This window comes from Pseudonaja textilis, chromosome 1, assembly GCF_049901715.1.
Source record: "Pseudonaja textilis isolate UNSWEBS1 chromosome 1, rPseTex1.2, whole genome shotgun sequence".
Lineage (NCBI taxonomy): Eukaryota > Metazoa > Chordata > Lepidosauria > Squamata > Elapidae > Pseudonaja > Pseudonaja textilis.
The window spans coordinates 134,146,726-134,166,752 of NC_141990.1; the positions used below are offsets into that span (position 1 = coordinate 134,146,726).

The window sequence follows — 20,027 nt, forward strand, 5'->3', positions numbered from 1 at the left end:
TTCTAAGATAGCCTGTGTGAAAGGGATAGCTTTCTTCCTGGGGATTATTATTGCAACAGAAATGAATGCCGCCTGTAAATAAACATTTACAGTGTGCTTTCAGTTAGGGGTCCACATCTTCCAGGTTTTAGTTTTTTGTTCTGTATTTTTTTTCTGGATTGAAATAGTGGGTCAGTTACTTAGCCTAGTCCCAGCTACGTTAAGATTTTTATTTTTTTCGTCATGCCACTGATTTCAATGAGCAGTTTCCATTCTTCCTCCTGGGTCATTTTACAGCGATTTTTCCAGGGTAAAGGCCTATCTAGCTAATGAAGTTGTTTATTTTTTTCTGCTTTCCTTTCTTCTTGATGAAATTATATATACCACTGGCTATTAGTTTTCTTCCGCCTTAATTTATCCATACTATGTGCCATTGAATAACCACTATATATCGTACCATTTTATCAGGAAATAGAGAGGATCAATGTTTGTAAAGCCCTTGTTTCTTTATGTATAAATGATATAATTTTGACTACATTTCTACTAGCATTAATAATTCCTCCCTCCCTCCCTCCCATTGTACCATGTTATCGTTGTGTGCACACTCTAAAAATTAAATGTAGGCACCAATTTCTTCCTTCCTCCTCAATAATTGACTAATGGTGCCATAACTAGGCAGTGCCCAAATTATACATACTTTAAACATGTAGTTTATTTACTCAACTTGCTCTTTGTACTGCAAGTCCTCTGCTATGGTGCCAGTCACATTAGTGATTCAAACGGATCATTTTGTGTCAGCAATTTTATAAAATAGCCCCACTGAGTGAAGGGATCTGCATGGATTTCAGCAGGAAGGACGACATGTTTTGATTTTGAAGCAGTTTGAGCTTAAAACACCCCATTTCAAGTTCAGACCGATTGTATGGTGTTGAAATGATCTGTTTGAACAAAACCAGTCGTATTCTGAACTTGAAACAAGTTTCTTTTGATCTCAGAAGCCTGTTTCAAACTTGAGACAAAGCTGTTTGGGGTTTTGAATGTTCTAGTAAGATTCCAACAGCGTGTTTCAAATTTGAATCACCTGCCTGGAATTTAAAAGGGGCATTTTGAGCTTGAAACCTTTTGTACAGTTATCCAAAGTCCTGTGCAATTCTGAGCTTAGAGGATAAAAGTCAAGATACGCATACCCGTGTGCTGTTTTTCCTGTTTCAGGAGCCACTGTCTCTGTTTGTGCACATTGCCCGTTCCCATATGTGTCTTCCTTTGCGTGGGCCTATACAATAATAGTCAGCATTATCTTTTGTTGACCTTGTTCAAAGAATGAGAAAAGAAGCCTTTCTGTTTTTTTCCTGGAGGGTAGAGGCATGGTCCTAAAGCTTTTATTTTGCTGTGATCTCTGGCAACTTCCTTTAAAGTGTGCATTCTGTTGAAACTAATACAATTTACCTTTGCATAAGACTGATGACTTGAAAACGTGTACTGTGCCCATTTGGCAAATCATCTGTTGAAAGGGGAAAAGCACAGTGAGTTTACTGTTTGTGCACTTATACATGTTTCAGTGGCTATGGTGCGGTCATACATGTGGTTGAATTCCCAAAGGAAGTCTTTGGAAGTCTCTTTTCTATGTCAAACAGAAGAACTATTAGCTGTTTGTTTAGCTTCAGAATGTTGAATCTCCCTTTAGTTTAACATCATCTTAATTGCCTCCTCTGGCCAGCAGTTTGGGTTGGCTCTTGATCAAGACTTATATCCAAATTGATTTAGTCGGCTTAAGCCCATACAGTATTGGCACTCAGAATAGAAAATGGAGCAGCCTGCTCTATGGTCATGCTCATCCCTCTTCTTCCCTCTTCTTCCTGCAGCCCTTCAGATTCGCGACCTCTCACTCCTAAAAGTGATTCTGAATTAGTCAGTAAACCTCTGGAAAGAAGCGTTGCGAACAATAATCCTCAGATGCATTGGGACTGGGGAGAACTACCTCAAGCCACAAAGGTATGTGAAAAGAAACAAGAATGAGATATTACAGATTTTTTTTAAATAGAACACTTGAAGTTTCTCTTCTGTCTGAATGGGATGTAGAACTCTGAAGTGGCTAATAGATACAGAGGGAAGATGTACATCAAAGGTGTCCAAATTGATGTGGAGGGCCGCATCAGGGTTGGGTTTGACCTTGGGGGCTGGGTGGGTGTGGCCAGCTCGATGTCACTCTTGTTGGGGGCACCCCTCCCAGGCTCCATTTTCAACAGCTAGGCCCTCCTGCAGCACTCTGCCAATGAAAATGAAGCTCGGGAGGTCCCTCCTGAGCTCCATTTTCACTGGCAGAACGCTGCAGGAAGCTGTTGCAGCTGAAAACGGAGCTCAGGGGGGCCTCACATGATCCTTCCGAGCTCCATTTTCACTGGCAGAGGCACCGTGGGCCCGATCCAGCCCGTGGACCTTGAGTTTGACACCCCTGATGTAGATATTACCTTAAACCATAGCTTATCATTACTGTAGTGTTAAGAATATTGGACTGTTAGCCCAGTCTTCTACCTGGTGTTTTGCCATGGCTTTGTAGAGAGGACAAGAATCTATGACACATTTTAGACACATTTTAGTTAGCTTTAATTGTGGTTTGTCCAAACAGCCAAGTATTGTTCATGGTTTAGATACTTGCTTGTTCAGTTAAGCTGGAGTTAAAACTAAGAATAATTTCTGGTTGATACAAAAAGGATGAAGCCAGTGGTGATGCTTCTGCATGTTTTCTTAGCAGTGGCACTTTGAGGAGATGAGACAGGTGGGAATCAAATGTATGATTGCAAAACTAACGTGTGGCATTGTATTTACATCATCGTCATTTATCCTCTGTCACTTTCTGGAAAACACAATAATTGAATATGTGGAAGGAAGCAAAATTGTTGCCTGGTCTGTGGCCTTTAACTTACAAATGGGTTTTTGACTGATTTCCAACACCTCAATTCTGCGCAGAATTTGAGATACTGAATTCACTTAAAATAGTTTTACACTTATTTAGGAGTGTTCTTTGACCAGGATGCCTGATTATGACTAAATAACCTCCAAAATAACTGTACAACTTGGGTTTCCAGAATTATTTCCACGCTTCTCGTGTTCAAAATGTGGATTGAATTACAAGCAGAAGATTGGGTCTCTGTAATAAAGAAATCTAATCCCTTACGCTACATTTTAACTATTTCATACATGGTCCAGAAGAAGGAGCTGAAGTTATGTACTGTTTCGGATACTGACAATGATGCTGTCATATCCTCAATAAGAATTCTCAGTACTGTTCCTTCATAGCATTCAGTGCAAAGATTATCCCCTAGTGGCCTTCCACCCTGCCGCTGCCCAGACTAAGGTGGTGCAACTCTGTCAAAATCATATCATCGTGAGCCTGTACCCCAGGTTATAGTGGCCAACAAAAGTCTAAAAACATCACACCAGAAAGCAAGGCTGCCTCTGTCTCTTTGGAGAATATACTTGCGAGCAAATCCCGATTTGTTTCAGTGCATTTTATGAAACAATCCTAACTGTTAAGAGGGATTTGCCCTGTGGTATATGAGTGCAGCACAGTTGCTTTCATTCCTCACGCTTTGTGTAACTTTGTGTTCTTTTTTTCCCTTTTTTTAAAAAAAAAGTTATTCCCTTTTCTTTTTCCTTTCTAGACTGCCATCCCACACAAGCCAAAAGAATCCAGCACCTCAGTGACTGTGAATCCTTCTGGAAGCACTCACTTTCGAGTCATCCAGAGTACCGATATGGAAGAGGTTCAGCACCTCTCTTCCCTGACTGACCTTGGGCAGGATGAGACGGTGTTGACTGTGGAAGAAATAGAGCTCCTGGCACCCGAAACATCCCAAACAGAGATCGAGACTTTAGGGGCAGCAGCTCCTCCGCTGCCGGCTGGTGAAGAATTAAAGCCAGCCCCAACGTGCTTGATGCAGCCAGCCAGCAAAACAGATTCTCCCTCGAAAAAAAAGGGTATGTATATATATATATATATAGCACCTTTTGCAACCAAGTATTATTGTCAACAACCTGTTACTAGTGAAATTAACTGGCCTTTCGGGGAAATGAGCTAATGAGGGGAAAAGAGAGAGGAATTTTCCTCCTGAGTCAACAAAAGTGGAATAATAGTCACTTTACATGCAAAGAGGCTTTTCAGGCTTTCCCTTCCTTAAATGGGTTCAGCAGATTCCTTAAGACCAGGGGGACCAAGAGCAAAGATAAGGGCTCAATTCATAGTGTCTAAGCCTTCAAATGGAAAACAGGATACAGGTAGTCCTCGACTTACGACCACGGTTGAGCCCCCAATTTTTTGTTGCTAACTGGAACATTGGTTAAGTGAATTTTGCCCCGTTTTACAATCTTTTGTACCACAGTTGTTAAGTGAATCACTGCAGGTGTTCAGTTAGTAGCACAGTTGTTAAGTGAACCTGGCTTCCTTGTTGTCTTTGGTTGTCAGAAGGTTGTAAAAGTGGATAGCATGACCCTGGGACACTGCAACAATTGTCATGAATTTGCAGATAACAGATACAAACCCAATGTAAACCGCTCCAAACTGGGTTGCAGAAAGTACGACTTTAGCAACAGAGTGGTCAATGCCTGGGATGTACTACCTGACTCTGTTGTTACATCCTCTAACTCGCCACTCCTTTAACCTCAAACTAACCACTATTGACCTCACCCCATTCTGTAAGGGGCGTGCATAAGTGCACCATCGTGCCTCCCGTCCCTGTCCTATTGGCCCCATTTATTCGTACCTATTTCCTGTATTCTTACTCATGTTTATACTTATACCTATTATCTTATAAGCGATTGACAAATCAAAATAAAAAAAATATGAGTCTGTTGTTAAGCATCCAAATTTGGATCACATGACTATGTGGTCATAAGTGTGAAAAACAGTCATAAGTCACTTTTTTCAGTGCCACTGTAACTTTGAATGGTCACTAAATGATCTGTTACAAGTCAAGGACCACCTGTAAACTGTACTGTGAACCATAGGTTTGCTGTAATGGAGGAACGCCTAAATAAGAAAGCAGCCACAAAATTCCATGCTTGAGGTACAGCTTTACCTGCTTAATCTCATTTGCCAATCCATTTCTGAACCCACAAAACTTATTGTAATCTGAGTCTCTTATTCCACTTTTATTCTGTGCCACGAGTTTTATTCTCCTCTTTTAATGAACTATGATTTGTTTCTTTTGTACCGTAAGCTCCTGATAAAAGCTGTGGTAAGTGGATCAAAGAAGTTTTTACACCCTTTTGGTCCTTCAAAGGAGAAAAATGTGCTTGCTTAAAGTCCTGTGCAATAATAAGATTTTGCATTTTACAGATAAACGGAGCCGACATCTTGGTGCTGATGGTGTATATTTAGATGATCTGACTGACATGGAGCCAGAGGTTGCTGCACTCTATTTTCCTAAAAAGTATGCATGCTATAAACTGACATTTACCATTTATAGAAATAGCTTTCTCGGGATCTTGTGTCTCCCATGTACAAAATTCTGTCCTTTGTGGTTTTGAAGGAAATCTGTACCTCGCTGAAATTTGTCTAAAATCACCAAGCCAAAACTTGGTTTTTTTTTCCCCCTCTTATTAAGACAAATTCATTTTTAAAAAGTGACAAATCCAAGAAATAAAATGAAAGGATCGTGCAAAAAAATATTTGCTGGAACATTATCATACCTCTTCAGCTCTGGTGATAGATGAGCATCTTTTTTGAACAAACATCAAACATAAAACTCCCAGTGCTATGTTGTTTGTTATAAAAATTAGTACCCATTCAAAAGACGCACAGAGAAACTTTGGACTGTACATTGGCTGTTCAAACAAAAAAAAAAAATTTTTTAAGCCACCGGAGTAAGACTAGAAGCATGCATTGAAAGTGATTTTTTTCCAAGCATGTTACCTAGAAGCACTTTTATTTGAAGACTAGGGGCTGGGCCTCTGCACTGCTGAGGTCGACAGCGCGATTCCCATGAGTGAATAAATCTCAGAGGGACTAGAAAGAAGCCTCCCCCGACTGCCTACCAGCCTTTAGGCGTCTCATGGGTAAAGATAACACAGCTTGAAAAAAATCCTTTCACAGCCAGCCAGCCACCTACCTCGGTGATCTTTGGCTAACACGTGCCATACGCTAAATAAATTTAAAACTTCAATAAGTCTTTGAAGGCTTTAAATCACACAACCAGAGAGATTTCCTGTAGTGTTTGCTTAACCTATCAAGGCGGAGAAGTAGGCTAGATGAGTCAGATGATGAAGTTCATGAGCCCTCTGGCTCTGGAAAGGAGTAGAAGTCACTGATTCTTCTTCTCTTCTCAGCGGTGATCATATTCCCCACTCGAAGAACACGTGTGAAAACAGTCCCCGCTCAGCCAATCAATCCCCTCAATCAGTCGGAAGCTCAGGGGTGGACAGTGGTGTCGAAAGCACTTCGGATGGAATCCGAGACCTGCCATCCATTGCCATTTCGCTTTGTGGCGGGCTGAGCGACAATAAAGAAATATCCAAAGGTAATGCTCAATACCTCCATGGCTCCTATTGTAAAATACTCTTAATGCCTGGCTTGAACGCTCCGACCCCCTCTATGAAAAAGTGTGTAGTGGCCTCTTGTGGATATTGCGTGGTAAGGCAGGTGTGACAGAAGAGGTACGATCATCCTTCCTTTAAAGAAATTGCGCATAATATGGCGTTCTTCGTTCAGTATTCCCCCGCTCGTTCAGCAACTGTTAAAAATTATGACAATGCTGAACGAAGGAACTGATGAGCTGAAGTTACGGGTGTTGCAGAATCCCTGAAATCAGAATAATGAAGATAATGAATCAGATAATGAAAATTTGGGTGTTTGGCAGTCCGCCTGCCCTTATGACCCAACTGCAGGGGTGCTGCAGCTCCTCCCACCTCCTATCTCTCCCATTTAGGCCTGTGAACTCCTGGGAAGCTCCAAAAGCCAGCCTGAAACAGCCGCCCCTCCTCACGAAGGGCCAAATGTCTGGGAAGGCCCAGCCCAGCCTTGCTCTAAGGTTACGCAAGATGCCCCTCTGCCAGTAACCTGGGGAGAAGAAGGCAGGAAGCAGGCCGGCCACATCGTGCTTCCAATCAGTTGTTCATTAAAATGGGTGCATTGCCCAAGATAAATGATCTATTTCAAATCAGAATTTACGAGAAATTCAGTCAGAATTTCTGACCAAACTTTACAAGGATGGCAAGACACTGTTAGTAAATTCATGTGGAGAGGAGAAAGACCCATGAATAAGCAAAACACTCTACAAAGACTTTAAAGAGAGTTGTGGCTTTGCCATTTTGAATTGTACCATGAAGATGTGGTGATTAGAGTTACCGTCAGAGTGTCTTAGTAGCTCCACTGGTGCCGAGAGTGATGGTAGGACCTTTTAGTAGGTAGGACCCTCTGCCAGATAAGCCAAAACGGTGGTGATGGTAGTAATGAAGGTAATCCTCATTGGGGATGAAGACAGGTGGGGCTCTATGGCTTTGAAGGAAGCTAACACAATCCACAAAGAGAGCCTTTTCTGTCATGATGCCCACCCTCAGGTACGTCATTCTCCCAGAGATTAAACTTGACCTTACTAGCTTTCCATAAGGCCCTAAAGGTCTGGTTCTGCTACTGAGCCAGGGATGTATGGTTGAGCCCATGGCATAGTTTTGCTAATTATAAGAGCTGTGGTGGTGCAGTGATTAGAATGCAGCATTGCAGACTACTTCTGCTGACTGCTGATTGCCAGCAGTTTAGCAGTTTGAATCTCACCAGGCTCAAGGTTGATTCATCCTTTCGAGGTCGGTAAAATGAGGACCTAGACTATTGTGGGCAATGGCTGACTCTGTAAACTACTTAAGAGAGTGTTGTAATGTGCAACGAAGCAGTATATGTCTGAATGCTGTTGCTATTCTGGCTGGTTTTATTTCAGCTGCTATATTTGCTATTTATTGTGTTAGTTATGAGGTTTTTATCTGTTTTGATCCCTTGTTAACCACCCTGAGTCATGTTTGAGATTAGCACAGTGAGGAGTAAGAATTTGAAAATCAAACTGGAAGAAAGCAATGTGAAACGGGTGTCTATATTGTAAGACCATCACTGTTAGTTTTATAATCCAGGAAACAATAATGTTTTACAAGCTTTATACTTATAAAGATGCAGTGATGGACAAACTGAATAGTTGACTAATTATAAGAGGTGCTAATATAAGAACATTCTTATATTAGTTCTGCTAATAGGTTTAGAAAGGCAAAGTATAGAGAAATGGAGGAATTTGAAATTATAGAGAAATGGTTTTGCAAAACTTTGTGAAGAGAATCTGTTTCCAGCATCTGCTCCAAGGATAAAAATAGCCTCTATACATGGACATCATCAAATACAAAACAATAGAATCATGTTAACCAGATAATAGGAAACAAAGAAGGAGAAATACAGTGTAGTAAGCCAGAAATTTCTGTGTGCAGATCGTGAAACAGACCACAAACTACTGGTGCCTTGTTTGCATAAATTAAATTTAGACAATTGAACAAGATTTGATTCAGTTAATTAGAATGTAAAATCAATTTAAAGAGCAAATTCAATATGTGAAAGAGAACTAGAAGAGCTATATAAGGAATTGAGACATGTAGTGAAAACCAAATTGCAAAAAATATCCCTAAAATTTAAAAGAAAAAAAAGTTCTAAATGGCTTTTAGAGCAAACTATTTAAATAACCAGAAAGAGATGAAGGATGAAAGTCTTGGAAGGATATATGGCAACCAAATGCACTCTTCTGGCACGAAGCAGGAGAAAACAAAGAAACATTCAATCCTTTGTGAACAGCTAAAAAATAAGAAAAAGAAAATGAGATAAGCTTTTAAGAAGTTCAGAGAAAAAACAGGAAACGTATGGCTAATGTAGGAGTAAACACAGAAGAAATCTAATAGAAGCGAAAGGTTATAAGAAAATGGAAGGACTGCACTAATACCTTTTATAGCTAAGATTTCAGAATGACAGATTTTTTTTTTAAAGAATACAGTCAGGAAGCTACTCCATGGGAAAGTGATCCATGGCAGGTAATAGGAAAGTAAGTGCAGATGAAATTGCCACTGAATGGTTTAAACTTGCAGAAGAGGCATTTTAAGTGCTAAAAGTGGACTTAAATATGAAGCAATATTCATTTGGCTCAAATACTGGTACATTCCAGAATAATAACTAAACCAGAAAAGGGGGATGCAAACGTATGTGTAAATGACCAAACAATTGCACTGATTTTTTAAATAAATTTTTTTACTTAAGATCTTACATGGAAGAATAGACCCACATGTGGGAAGATGATGAGATTTTTGTAAAAGAGAAATAAGCCAAATACGAGGAAAGGTGCAAGAGAATTCAAGAAGGAAGTTTATCTTTTGGTTTATCAACAGCAAAAATGGACTTATACCAGATTGGTGAATCTGCTGGAAATACGTTTTATTTTTCTGAGGAGTCCATAATATATGAGAAGAGCTGAGTTTGGGGGAACCGAATAAAATAGGAATGGAAAGGCAAACTTGGAAAAAATGGTGATAAGCATAAGACACTTCAATGACAGCAACCGTCAGAACAGCTAAAGCAGGGCTATCAAACTCCTGGCCCATGGGCCAGATGCATCATGCGCTGGCCGTGCCCATGCCCTGTTTAGTGAAGGGGGGAAAAGGTCCCGAACACGTCATGTGACACTGCCGTGACGACATGAGTTTGACACTCTTGACCTAAAGTAATGATCTCTGGTAAGATCAGTTGTGAAACTTGACTGTTTAGGAAGAGCAAACTATGGATTGGGAAATCATTACTAAGATAAAAATAAGGAGACCTAATTAATCAAATTTAGATCAAATAAAGACAGGCAGCTCTCCTGAGCTTGTGATATAAGCAGAAAAAAATGGGTGTGTGTTTGGCACAGCTGAATAAAATAAAAGATGGGAAGTTGGTTAAACAGGTTCAAGGAGATTGCAGAACCCTCCATAGAAAAGCTGTTGTTTACTACAGGTTGAGATATAGATGACTTGTCCATGCAACTACCAGAAGCACGTGACTAATCATTTAGCAATTTACACACTCCTCTAAGATGTTCTTGCCCTTAATCTTAAGTCACACTGTAAATATTGTTTTCAGTGCTATTTTAAAGGGCACCATTCACATTGATTCAAATTAGTATGTGCAAGGTGACTTTATTTATTTATTAATTTATAAAAGTACAACTTAGGTGTACTTTTACCCGAAACCAACTCCTGAATTGCAACAACCATCCAGGAGTTGTTTTCGAATTAGGAAATTATTTGTACATTGCAAGGAGTCTAATCGCCAAAGTTATGTGACTGGCCATAGCCTGTATGTACGTATCTTTCTTTTCAAATAAGATTCATCTTTCAGTTTTATAATTGCCTGAACACAAATTTATTCACATCTGTGACTCAATCTAACTCCACATTCAGTCTGAGATTTTCTCAAGACTAGTCGGGACAGACTATTCCTAAAGCTGAAGGTGTAAGTTGATCGGCTGGAATTCCTACAAATAGATCCAAGGTGGGTAGAGTCTTCAAGCAGCATTTTCTGCTTCGCTTTTTATGGGAATTTTCAAGTAACAGGCTTTATACAGTATTCTTTTTCTCCTGAAACTATGCTGTGCCAACTACCTGAGATTACAGGCTCCGAAACTGCTTTTGTGCTTCTGTGGTTTCGTAAAGAGGCTAATTCTACAATATATTTCAAGCGCTATTTTAACCTGCTACTTGAGGTTCATTCATGGTTTTTTCCCTCCTTCCAAACAGAAAACTTTTTAGAGCAAGAAGTCTCTTATCAGCAGTTTGTGGACAACCCAGCTATTATTGATGATCCTAACCTTGTGGTGAAGATTGGAAACAAGTGAGTACAGCTTAGCAGAATAAAATGTGCATTTTGTTTAAAAAACAAAAATCCCCACCGACAGGAATGCTTGAGAGCGAACAGGTTCGAAGAGATCTAGAGTGGCTTGAGCAATCGGTTGAAATTAACAAGATGGAACTTAAAAATGAGAAATTAAAGGTTCTGCACCTGGCTAAGAAAATGGAAGGCACAGTCTATAGCAGGGCTATCAAACTCCTGGTCCGCGGGCCGAAGGCATCACTCGCTGGCCATGCCCACGCGCAGTTTAGCGAAGGGGAAAAAAGTCCTGATACATCCTGTGATGCCGCCGTAATGACGTAAGTTTGAAACCCCTGGCCTATAGCTTAATGACCATTTGTTTAGTGATCAAAATTCATTGAAAAAATTATAGCCATGACCAGTTTTGGACGTTAACAACCATTGCAGCACCCTTGTGATCATGTGATCCACATTTGGGCACTTGGCACTCTGCCCATATGGAATATGCTTCAATTCTCTCTCCCTCCCCCACCTCTACCTTTTCAGATGGCCTGCTGCCCCTGCTGACCTTTGCCATCTTCTAAGTAATAGTAATAGCACTTAGACTTATCTAATTCTTTTATAGAATTAAGCGGTTTACAGCATCAATAAACTGGATCCTCATTTTGCCCATCTCGGAAGGCTGAGTCAACCTTGGGCCAATGAGGTTCAAGACTGAGCTATCGCTATTGCTAAAAGGGGGTTGCAGGGAGTTGAAGCCAAGACAGGCGTGCCATGGCAAGAGAAGCATGAGATCTTCACCCAACAACAGCACAGTCCTGGCCTAATGACCGCAACCAGGAGTATTAGAACTGCTATCATTAAGTGGTGCAATGGTGAGGTTATATGTAATGACCGCTTCACTTAATGATGAAAAGTTCCAGTCCCAATTTGGGTTGTTAAATGAGGACTATCTGTAGGACTTACAATTATTCATGGGAAAGGGATCTGGTCACCTTCAAGCCAGCAATGTGATGCAGCTGCTAAAAAGGCAAATGCTACACAGGAGTGATTTGCAGGATTATAGTGTCCAGATCATTGGAAAGAATTGCCTTGGTTTGACTCCCTATAAAATACTGTGTTCAGTTTGGTTCACAATAGTTCAAAAAGGACGGTGGCAAATTCGAGTGAGTTAAGAGGGAAGCCACAAAGATTAGTAAATAGTTCAGATAGCAAGCCACTCGAGCAATAGTTAAAGGTTATGTTTAACCTGCCCAAAAGATGTATAAGAGAAGATAGGATAGTAGCGTTCAAAATTTGAAAAGCTGTTACATTGAAGAGGGGGTAGAGTTATATTCTATAGCATTAAAAGGCAAGGCCAAAGCCAATTAGTTAAAAATATACACGTAGGAAGATCAGACTAGATATCAGATGGAATTCCTGATTGTATGAACTATGGAAATAAGGAGCAGAAAGAAATGATCAATTCTCATTTAAGAGCTGTGGTGGTGCAGTGCAGGCTGGTTCTGCTGACTGCCAGCTGTCAGCAGTTCAGCAATTTGAATCTCACCAGCTCATGGTGAACTCAGCCTTCCATCCTTCCAAGGTCGATAAAATGAGAACCCAGATTGTTGCTGGGGTAATAGGCTGACTCTGTCAACTGCTTAGAGAAAGATGTAAAGCAATATAAAGCGGTATATAAGTTTAAGTGCTCTTGCTATTTGCTAGTGGTTTTCACTTATAAGCTAGATTGTCATCTATCAGAGATGATCTAGTACAGCCTGCATTGCACAAAGAGATTTTGATCTGGTCCTTTCCAGTTCTATGATGCTGTTTCCATCATAGCAGACATAGTGAATGGATTTCTTTCAGAGAAATAAAACTCGACCAAGAATTGGTTTAATTTGCATTTTAATCTGAATTCACTTACCTGCACCAAAAAGGCACATCCTTCACCTTTTTAACTTGCCCATGTTAGAAAAATATTCATGCGAGTTTTATGTTAAAAAATATGCTGTAGAAATGCCTATTCTGAGGATTAAAAATTGATGAAATTAATTGAAGATTTTTTTGGGGGGGAAATAAAATGCTAAGTGAAATCTAATTTGATATCCATCTCTATATAGGTACATTTATATGTGGCATATTAAAATTAATATTAATGTAATGTAATGCCTGAAGTGTTTTAATTAAATGCTCTGGTGCCAACTTTTTCAGTAGAAATAATTGCTTCAAGTTCTTTGATAATTTATGTATGTATGTATGTATGTATTTATACCTTGCCTTTATTATTTTTATAAATATTTCAATGTGGCGAACATATCCAACACAATATCCTCTTCCTATTGTCCTCACCACCAGCCTTCTGAGGTGGGTTGGGCTGAGAGAGAGTGACTGGCCCGAAATCACCCAGCCTGGCTTTCATGCCTAACTAAGAAGGCAGGACTAGAACTCACAGTCTCCTGATGATTGGCCCAAAGTCATCTAGCAGCCTTTCACGCCTAAGGCTGGATTGGAACTCATAGTCTTCTAGTTTCTAGACGAACACCTTAACCACTAGACCAAACTGGCTCTAATCTGCATGTTTAAATAATACTTATTAAATAAATAATTTGCGTGTTTCAAGGATTGTGTATAAATATTGTTTTGCTCTCTTAGATACTACAACTGGACAACAGCAGCTCCACTCCTCCTGGCAATGCAGGCATTCCAGAAACCTTTGCCAAAGGTGAGATTGACCATGCCAGCCTCTTGGCAAAGGTCCTTGCTCTCGTTGTGTAGCCAGATATTATGTTGTAGTGTTACCCTTCCCACCCCACCTCATCCTGGGTTCTGGTTTCTTCTGTCCCTGACTAGTATACAATTGTGGCTCATTATGGGGCAATGTAACCTTTTTGCTTTCTTTTTCAAGCAGTCTTTTTATTCTTGGGTTAAGAAGGATGGCAGTGATAGAGGTTTAGACAATGTTTTTTTTTTTTAAACATAGCAGAGTTTCCAAGATAACATTTAGCCATTTCCTATTGGAAAGTAAAATTATACCTATGACATTTATTCTAGTTAAAGGTACATAAGAAGTATTTGGGTAGCTCAATAATTATATGAATTTTGGGCCATGAATTGGCGCTTTGTAGATTTTCTAAATTTTGCATGAATTTGCAATTTTGTTTTCAGAGCCATTGTTTGGGATGGATTAAATAATTTGCCTTCAAAATTATTTGTTTGAAAAGAGAAAGACAACCTGGATTAATCTATCTCTGTCACTGTCTCTATCTTTCTATGTCTCTACCTCTATCTCTACACCTACCTACCTACCTATCTAATCCCAACCTGAATAAAATGAAGCTTGGAGCTTTATAATATTTTGTTGTATGTTATCCCCATGTCTGGATGTATGCTATCGGGAAGAAACTCAGAGTTTAGTATGTCAGCCTTCCTGACAGGAAACACAAGTAGATGACCTAAATCTGCTTTATTATATTAATAGAAACTTGTAAGTCTGAAAGCTCAGATGTCTCATCTGATCAATGAGGACAGACAGATTCTTCCTGAGTTTCTTTCTCTGATCATTAAACTCTTGGGGGCTCCTCCTCCTCCTGTCTGATTGTTTCCTGGGCAGTACCTCTTTCTTTCATCCCTCAAGATCATCTACACATTCTGTTAAGCCTAACTCTTGCATATAAAATCTCTTACTCCCTTCTGAACGAATTGATTTCATTAGACACACTTCTGTCCACTTAGAGGTCTATTGAGGTCTTCCCTGTAGACCAGGGGTGTCCAACCTTGGCAATTTTAAGACTTGTGGACTTCAACTCCCAGAGTTCCTCAGCCAGCTGGCTGAGGAACTCTGGGAGTTGAAGTCCACAAGTCTTAAAGTTGCCAAGGTTGGACACCCCTGCTGTAGACGGATAGTGACCTAAAAATTTATCCCATGGTAGCCCTTAATTTGTTTAATATTTGATGAAATAATGGAGTCAGCAGCATCCTTTTGCCTCACTGCTTATTGATTGATTGATCTGTCCAGTCAGTAAAGTTCCAACAGATAAATTCAAGCCAGGTTTTGCTACCCGCTTTCACTTTTCCTTACAACATCAAATGCAGAGATGGGTATTCAGCAAGTTCTGACCAGTTCTGGAGAACTGGTAGTGGAAATTTTGAGTAGTTCAGAGAACTGGCAAATACCACCTCTGACTGGAGATTTTACAGTATGCTTCTTCTGCCATGGCCACTAAGCCACGCCAGTGGTGGGATTCAAATTTTTTTACTACCGGTTTCTGTGGGCGTGGCTTGGTGGCCGTGGCAGGGGAAGGATATTGTAAAATCTCCAGTCAGAGGTGGTATTGCCAGATCTCTGAACTATTCAAAATTTCCACTACTGGTTCTCCAGAAATGGTCAGAACCTGCTGAATACTACCTCTGAGCCACACCCACAGGACCGGTAGTAAAAAAGTTTTTGAATCCCACCACTGATCAAACGGCAGGAAAAGTGCAAAGATCATTTGACAAATCAAACCGACTATAGCAGTTTTGTGCTAGTTCCATTACTGAATTCAAATTCACCAGAAATTTGTGCTTAATCCTCTTTTAGACCAGTATACCGCGCAGGTAGTCCTTGCTTACTGACCACTTGTTCAGCAACCGTTTGATATTGCGATGGTGCTGAACTAATTAAAACTTACAGCTGTTTCTGTAGAGGTTCCAGCCATCACACAATCTCCGTGTCATGGGATTGCGACTTGGGACACTTGGCAACCAGCTTCTACTTTTGACTGTTGCAGTGCCCGGTGGTCACATGATCCCCATTTGCAACCTTCTCTGCCAGCTTCCTACAAACAAAGTCAATGGGAAGCCAACCGGGAAGGTTGCCAATGGCTCTGCCAAGTCTTCCCCAGCCTTCCTAGGTTTGCATGGCACAGTGCCCAGCTTCCCCAACCTCCCCTCACTCCTGCGGCATACAAGTAGTCCTTGACGTATGACCCGCAATTGAGCCCCAAATCTCCGTTGCTGACTGAGGCATTTGTCAAAGGGAGTTTTGCCCCGTTTTAATAACCTTTCCTGCCAAAGTTGTTAAATGAATCACCGCGGTTGATAAGTTCGCAACACGCTTGTTAAGTGAACCTGGCTTCCCCGTTGACTTTGCTTGTGAGAAGGTTGCAAAAGGGGATCCCATGACCTTGGGGCGCAGCAACGGTCATAAGTATGAGTCCGTTGCCAAGCGCCTGAATTTTGATCACATGACCCTGGACATGCGGCAAAGGTCAGAAGTGTGGAAAACGGTTGTAAGCCACATTTTCCAGTGCTGTTGTAACCTTGAGAGGTCACTAAATGAACTGTCGTAAGTCAAGGACTACCTGGACTGCTTTGCCCGGCCTCCTGTGCTTAGACTGGCACCCCATCCTCCTTCTCCCAGCCTCCCTGCACTTGCAGATGTCCTCATCTGGGATTTCCGCTGCTTCCTGCTTAATGACCCACATTTCTTGGGGTTACTATGTCATCTGGGATTGTTGTTCCTAAGAGATGCAGTCACTTGACATCATGCTTTATCCCCGCATCGCTTAGGGACAGTAGTTTTGGTCCCAGTTATCGTTGTAACCCAAGAAATGTGGGTCATTAAGCCTATAAGTATTTCCTGCACCCCATCGCTCACAAAGGACTGGATCTCCATATTCCTGCTGTAAGCCTGCAAGTGAGATCCAGTTGCTGATCTTCAAGTCCCATCTGCTATAGCCAATCCTTAGAGATGATGGGATTTGTAGTCCAGCTTCTGGTTCCCCCACTGTTGCAGCCTCTGCATGGAATGTGAATTTGAACTGATTTAAAGCAGTGGCCTTTGAGATAAAGGAGAGTTATGAATTGTTGAGGATTTTTTGATGGCTCGTCTACCTGCGTAGATTGTAACTTTCATTAGGTAATTAAAATCTGGTGAATTATCCAAAGCATTTTAATGCATTTTAGGATTGATCCTTGTGCATTTGAATATATTGGATGTTAATTTTATCTTGATCTAAGGAGAAAATATTTGTTTTGATTAGAATAAGAAATCACCTGTATCTATACAAATTCACTGTTAAACATATTGTGTTAAGACCGTATCTTTCATTTCAGCAGTTTGTAGCTATCAGATTGCTGTCTTAATGCTAATGTTTCATTCAACCATTATCATTTAACCCTTTTCTAATAATTATTAGAGGATAGTGAAGCATACAGCTATTAATTATTTTTATGAAAGACAGCTGTGCTGATTTCCTTGCCAATAAAATGTCTTTTATAATTTATACTAAACAAAATTAGTGTTTCTTTCTCCCCACCTTTTGTGCATTACACTAAACTTATTATGCCCTTTTTGTTCCCATTTTTCTTTCCTATTTTTCTTTGTTGAATTTTTGAAGAGTTCTTGTTTAAGTTATTTCCGTGCACTTGTGGATACCATTAGGCTTTGCTTTAACAAGATTTGTAGCCCACAGATAGTACGTTTCCTTTGACTTGCTTTGCCTCAGTTTAAATTGTCTCTGTGCTTGTTTTTTTTTGGGTTGTGTTCTTTAAGAAAACCTTTTGTTTGCATGAATTCAATTATTTTTTTGTTTAGTTCCATTATTTATGTTACCATCCATTTATCACAGGCCACTGTGGATTCTATAATGAGGGATAAGATGCCCAAAAAAGGTGGAAGATGGTGGTTTTCATGGAGAGGGAGGAATAACTCTATCAAAGAGGTAAATCTGGAACTACCCTGAATTTTTCTTTTAGGCTTCTACACACACAAACAAATGCACACACACACACACACGCACACACAAACACTCTACACAAGCCCATTGCATGAAAACTGTGACTTGTTGACTCTCCTTAAAGAATCCAGATTTAACAAAATGAACTGCTGAATGCTAAACACTGGAATTGTTTTGCTTGTTTGTTTGGGATCCTATTTGGGTGATAAACAGAATGTAAACTTTACAGGTAGTCCTCGACTTAATCACAGTTCGTTTAGTGACTGTTCAGCGTTAACAACGGCACTGAAAAAGTGACTTACGGTAGTTTTTCACGTTTACGACCATTGCAGCATCCCCACAATCCTGTGATCAAAATACAGGTACTTGGCAACTGACTCATATTTGTGACGGTTGCAGTGTCCCCAGGGGACATGGGATCATCTTTTGTGAAATTCAGATAAGCAAAGTCAATGGGGAAGCCAGATACACTTAACAATTGTGTTACTAATTTAACAACTGTAGTGGTTCACTCGACAACTGTGGCAAGAAAGGTGCTAAAATGGGGTAAAATTCACTTAACTAATGTCTCGCTTAGCTACAGAAATTTTGGGCTCAAAGGAGGGCTACCTGTATTTGCAGATTCTTAAGCCATACAGGCTGCCACAAACAAAGATTTCCAGGAAGCTGGTTATTGTAATTCTTGGTACAATATCTCACATTCTTTCTTCAGCATCTCAAAGCTGGTCAATATCATTTTCCTGAATAGTATTCAAGTAGTATTCACCATCAATACTTTAAAAACTCACTTGCTGGTTTGGTGCATGAGCCATCTGATGAAGCATTTTAGCTCCTGCAGGGATTGCCAAAATGATGATGGGAGATTTTGAAGAAAGGCAGATGGAGTATGATGGCCAGGCCCTTTTATTATTCTCTAGTAGAAAGACAGTAGACGTAGATGGTCCATTTAGCTAATGGTATGCAATGATTACACAGAATAATGCAGTTGCAATTCCCTTCTGTATTGTTGCCAAGGAAACCCCATGGATGTATCCATGAAGTCGTCAATAAGTCGAGTTACATTCAGTCTTACCTTTACTTTTTGCTTATCATTAATATTCCCCATTAAACTTTAGAAGTCGGTCCAGGAAGAAATTATTAATCACAATAAAGCTCCTTATGTGAATCACCTGAATAAATGTTTCCCTCATAGCTGGATAAAACAGAACTATGGAGGCCAGTAAGAATGGATTTTGTAATGGAATAGTGCAAAAAGTGTGTTAATTTTGGCTGTAGTTTGGTTTTCTTCAAAGTAGAAAGACAATGGACTGTGCAAAATGTTCACACACTATTCCTCACCCATTTACATTTTACCCACAGGAGGCAAAGCCAGCACAAGGTCTCAATGGAAAAGAAGAGACGAGTATTGCAGACAGGTATTGGCCATTGCTATCCTGTTTTTAAATTTTCAAAAAATTATCTTATTTATCTATTCAAAAGGGTAAGAAAATGCCTTCTGAGTTACATAACTGAATAAGTTTTGAATCCAAATCTGTTAGACCTTTGTTATGGTGTCTCTTTCCAAATGGTTTCAAACTTATTTCACTGACAAATTTATTTGGGGATTTTGCCAGATGAAAATTCTTGGTTCGTTCTGGTAGCATAGTTGTGACAATCGACTCTATTTGTCTCTGCTGCTACTTTACTATTTTATTACTTTTATAGAAAGCTTGACAGTTCTGGGAGCTCCAACAAATACCAAATTATGAATAATCAGAGGCAGAGATAAAGGATTGTGAATTATATCAGTATGATTTCAGCCTGTGTGGTTTAATGAGGGAAGTAACAGGTTAGGATTGCTGAGACTGGTGTCCATATCAGGCAGGAAAGAAACTCACTGGGTGATCTTGAGAGCCAGTCACTCTTTCTTGACCTAACATCCCAAAGAGAATTCATTTGTCATAAACAAAATAATCAACAATGGCTGAGGAATAATATTTATCAACCTGTCGTCCCACTGAGATGATACAGAAAAGAAATGTGAGCATTCTGTGTCTGATGTTTCAGAATCAAAGATGATTCTTCTTCAAGTGATGAAGATCACCGAGCTAAAAGTGAAACCACCCACCTTCCACTGTTGTCCGGAATAGGTTATAAAAAGAGCCTTCGGCTCAGCTCAGAACAGCTGGTAAGTGACATTTGTCATCAGGATTCCGCCCCATTATCATCACGCAGAATCCAGATAATGAGGGAGTTCCCAGTAAAGGATATCCTCAGGTATCACTTGCTTACGAAAGAAGGAGAGGTCATTGATTGGTAGTCCAGCTGGCCCAGTTATGTCCATGGTAGTAGGAAAGGAATCCTGTTAATTGAACTGTAGCGGAACAAAACAGTCAAATGACATCCATTAAGAATGGAGTAAAAGGGAACAAACTGACAGGTTGAGAAAAATCAGTAAAATGTACGGGACCATTAATACATACATTTCTTTTTCTGTCTATGGA

General features: G+C 40.1%; 1 protein-coding gene across 9 annotated transcripts in view; it reads left to right on the top strand.

Moving 5' to 3' along the window:
• Positions 1 to 20,027, top strand: part of LPIN1 (lipin 1) — a 111,220-nt gene that overhangs the window by 77,736 nt on the left and 13,457 nt on the right. For 7 of the 9 annotated variants that reach the window (XM_087917286.1, XM_087917282.1, XM_087917299.1 and 4 more), the window contains 9 exons: positions 1,842 to 1,971; positions 3,642 to 3,957; positions 5,315 to 5,408; positions 6,304 to 6,494; positions 10,768 to 10,861; positions 13,478 to 13,547; positions 17,437 to 17,529; positions 18,904 to 18,959; positions 19,591 to 19,711. In XM_087917286.1, coding sequence (XP_087773412.1) covers positions 1,842 to 1,971; positions 3,642 to 3,957; positions 5,315 to 5,408; positions 6,304 to 6,494; positions 10,768 to 10,861; positions 13,478 to 13,547; positions 17,437 to 17,529; positions 18,904 to 18,959; positions 19,591 to 19,711 — 1,165 coding nt within the window. The remainder of the gene's footprint in view (positions 1 to 1,841; positions 1,972 to 3,641; positions 3,958 to 5,314; positions 5,409 to 6,303; positions 6,495 to 10,767; positions 10,862 to 13,477; positions 13,548 to 17,436; positions 17,530 to 18,903; positions 18,960 to 19,590; positions 19,712 to 20,027) is intronic. The other 2 variants (XM_087917292.1, XM_087917328.1) reach the window with 1 other exon arrangement.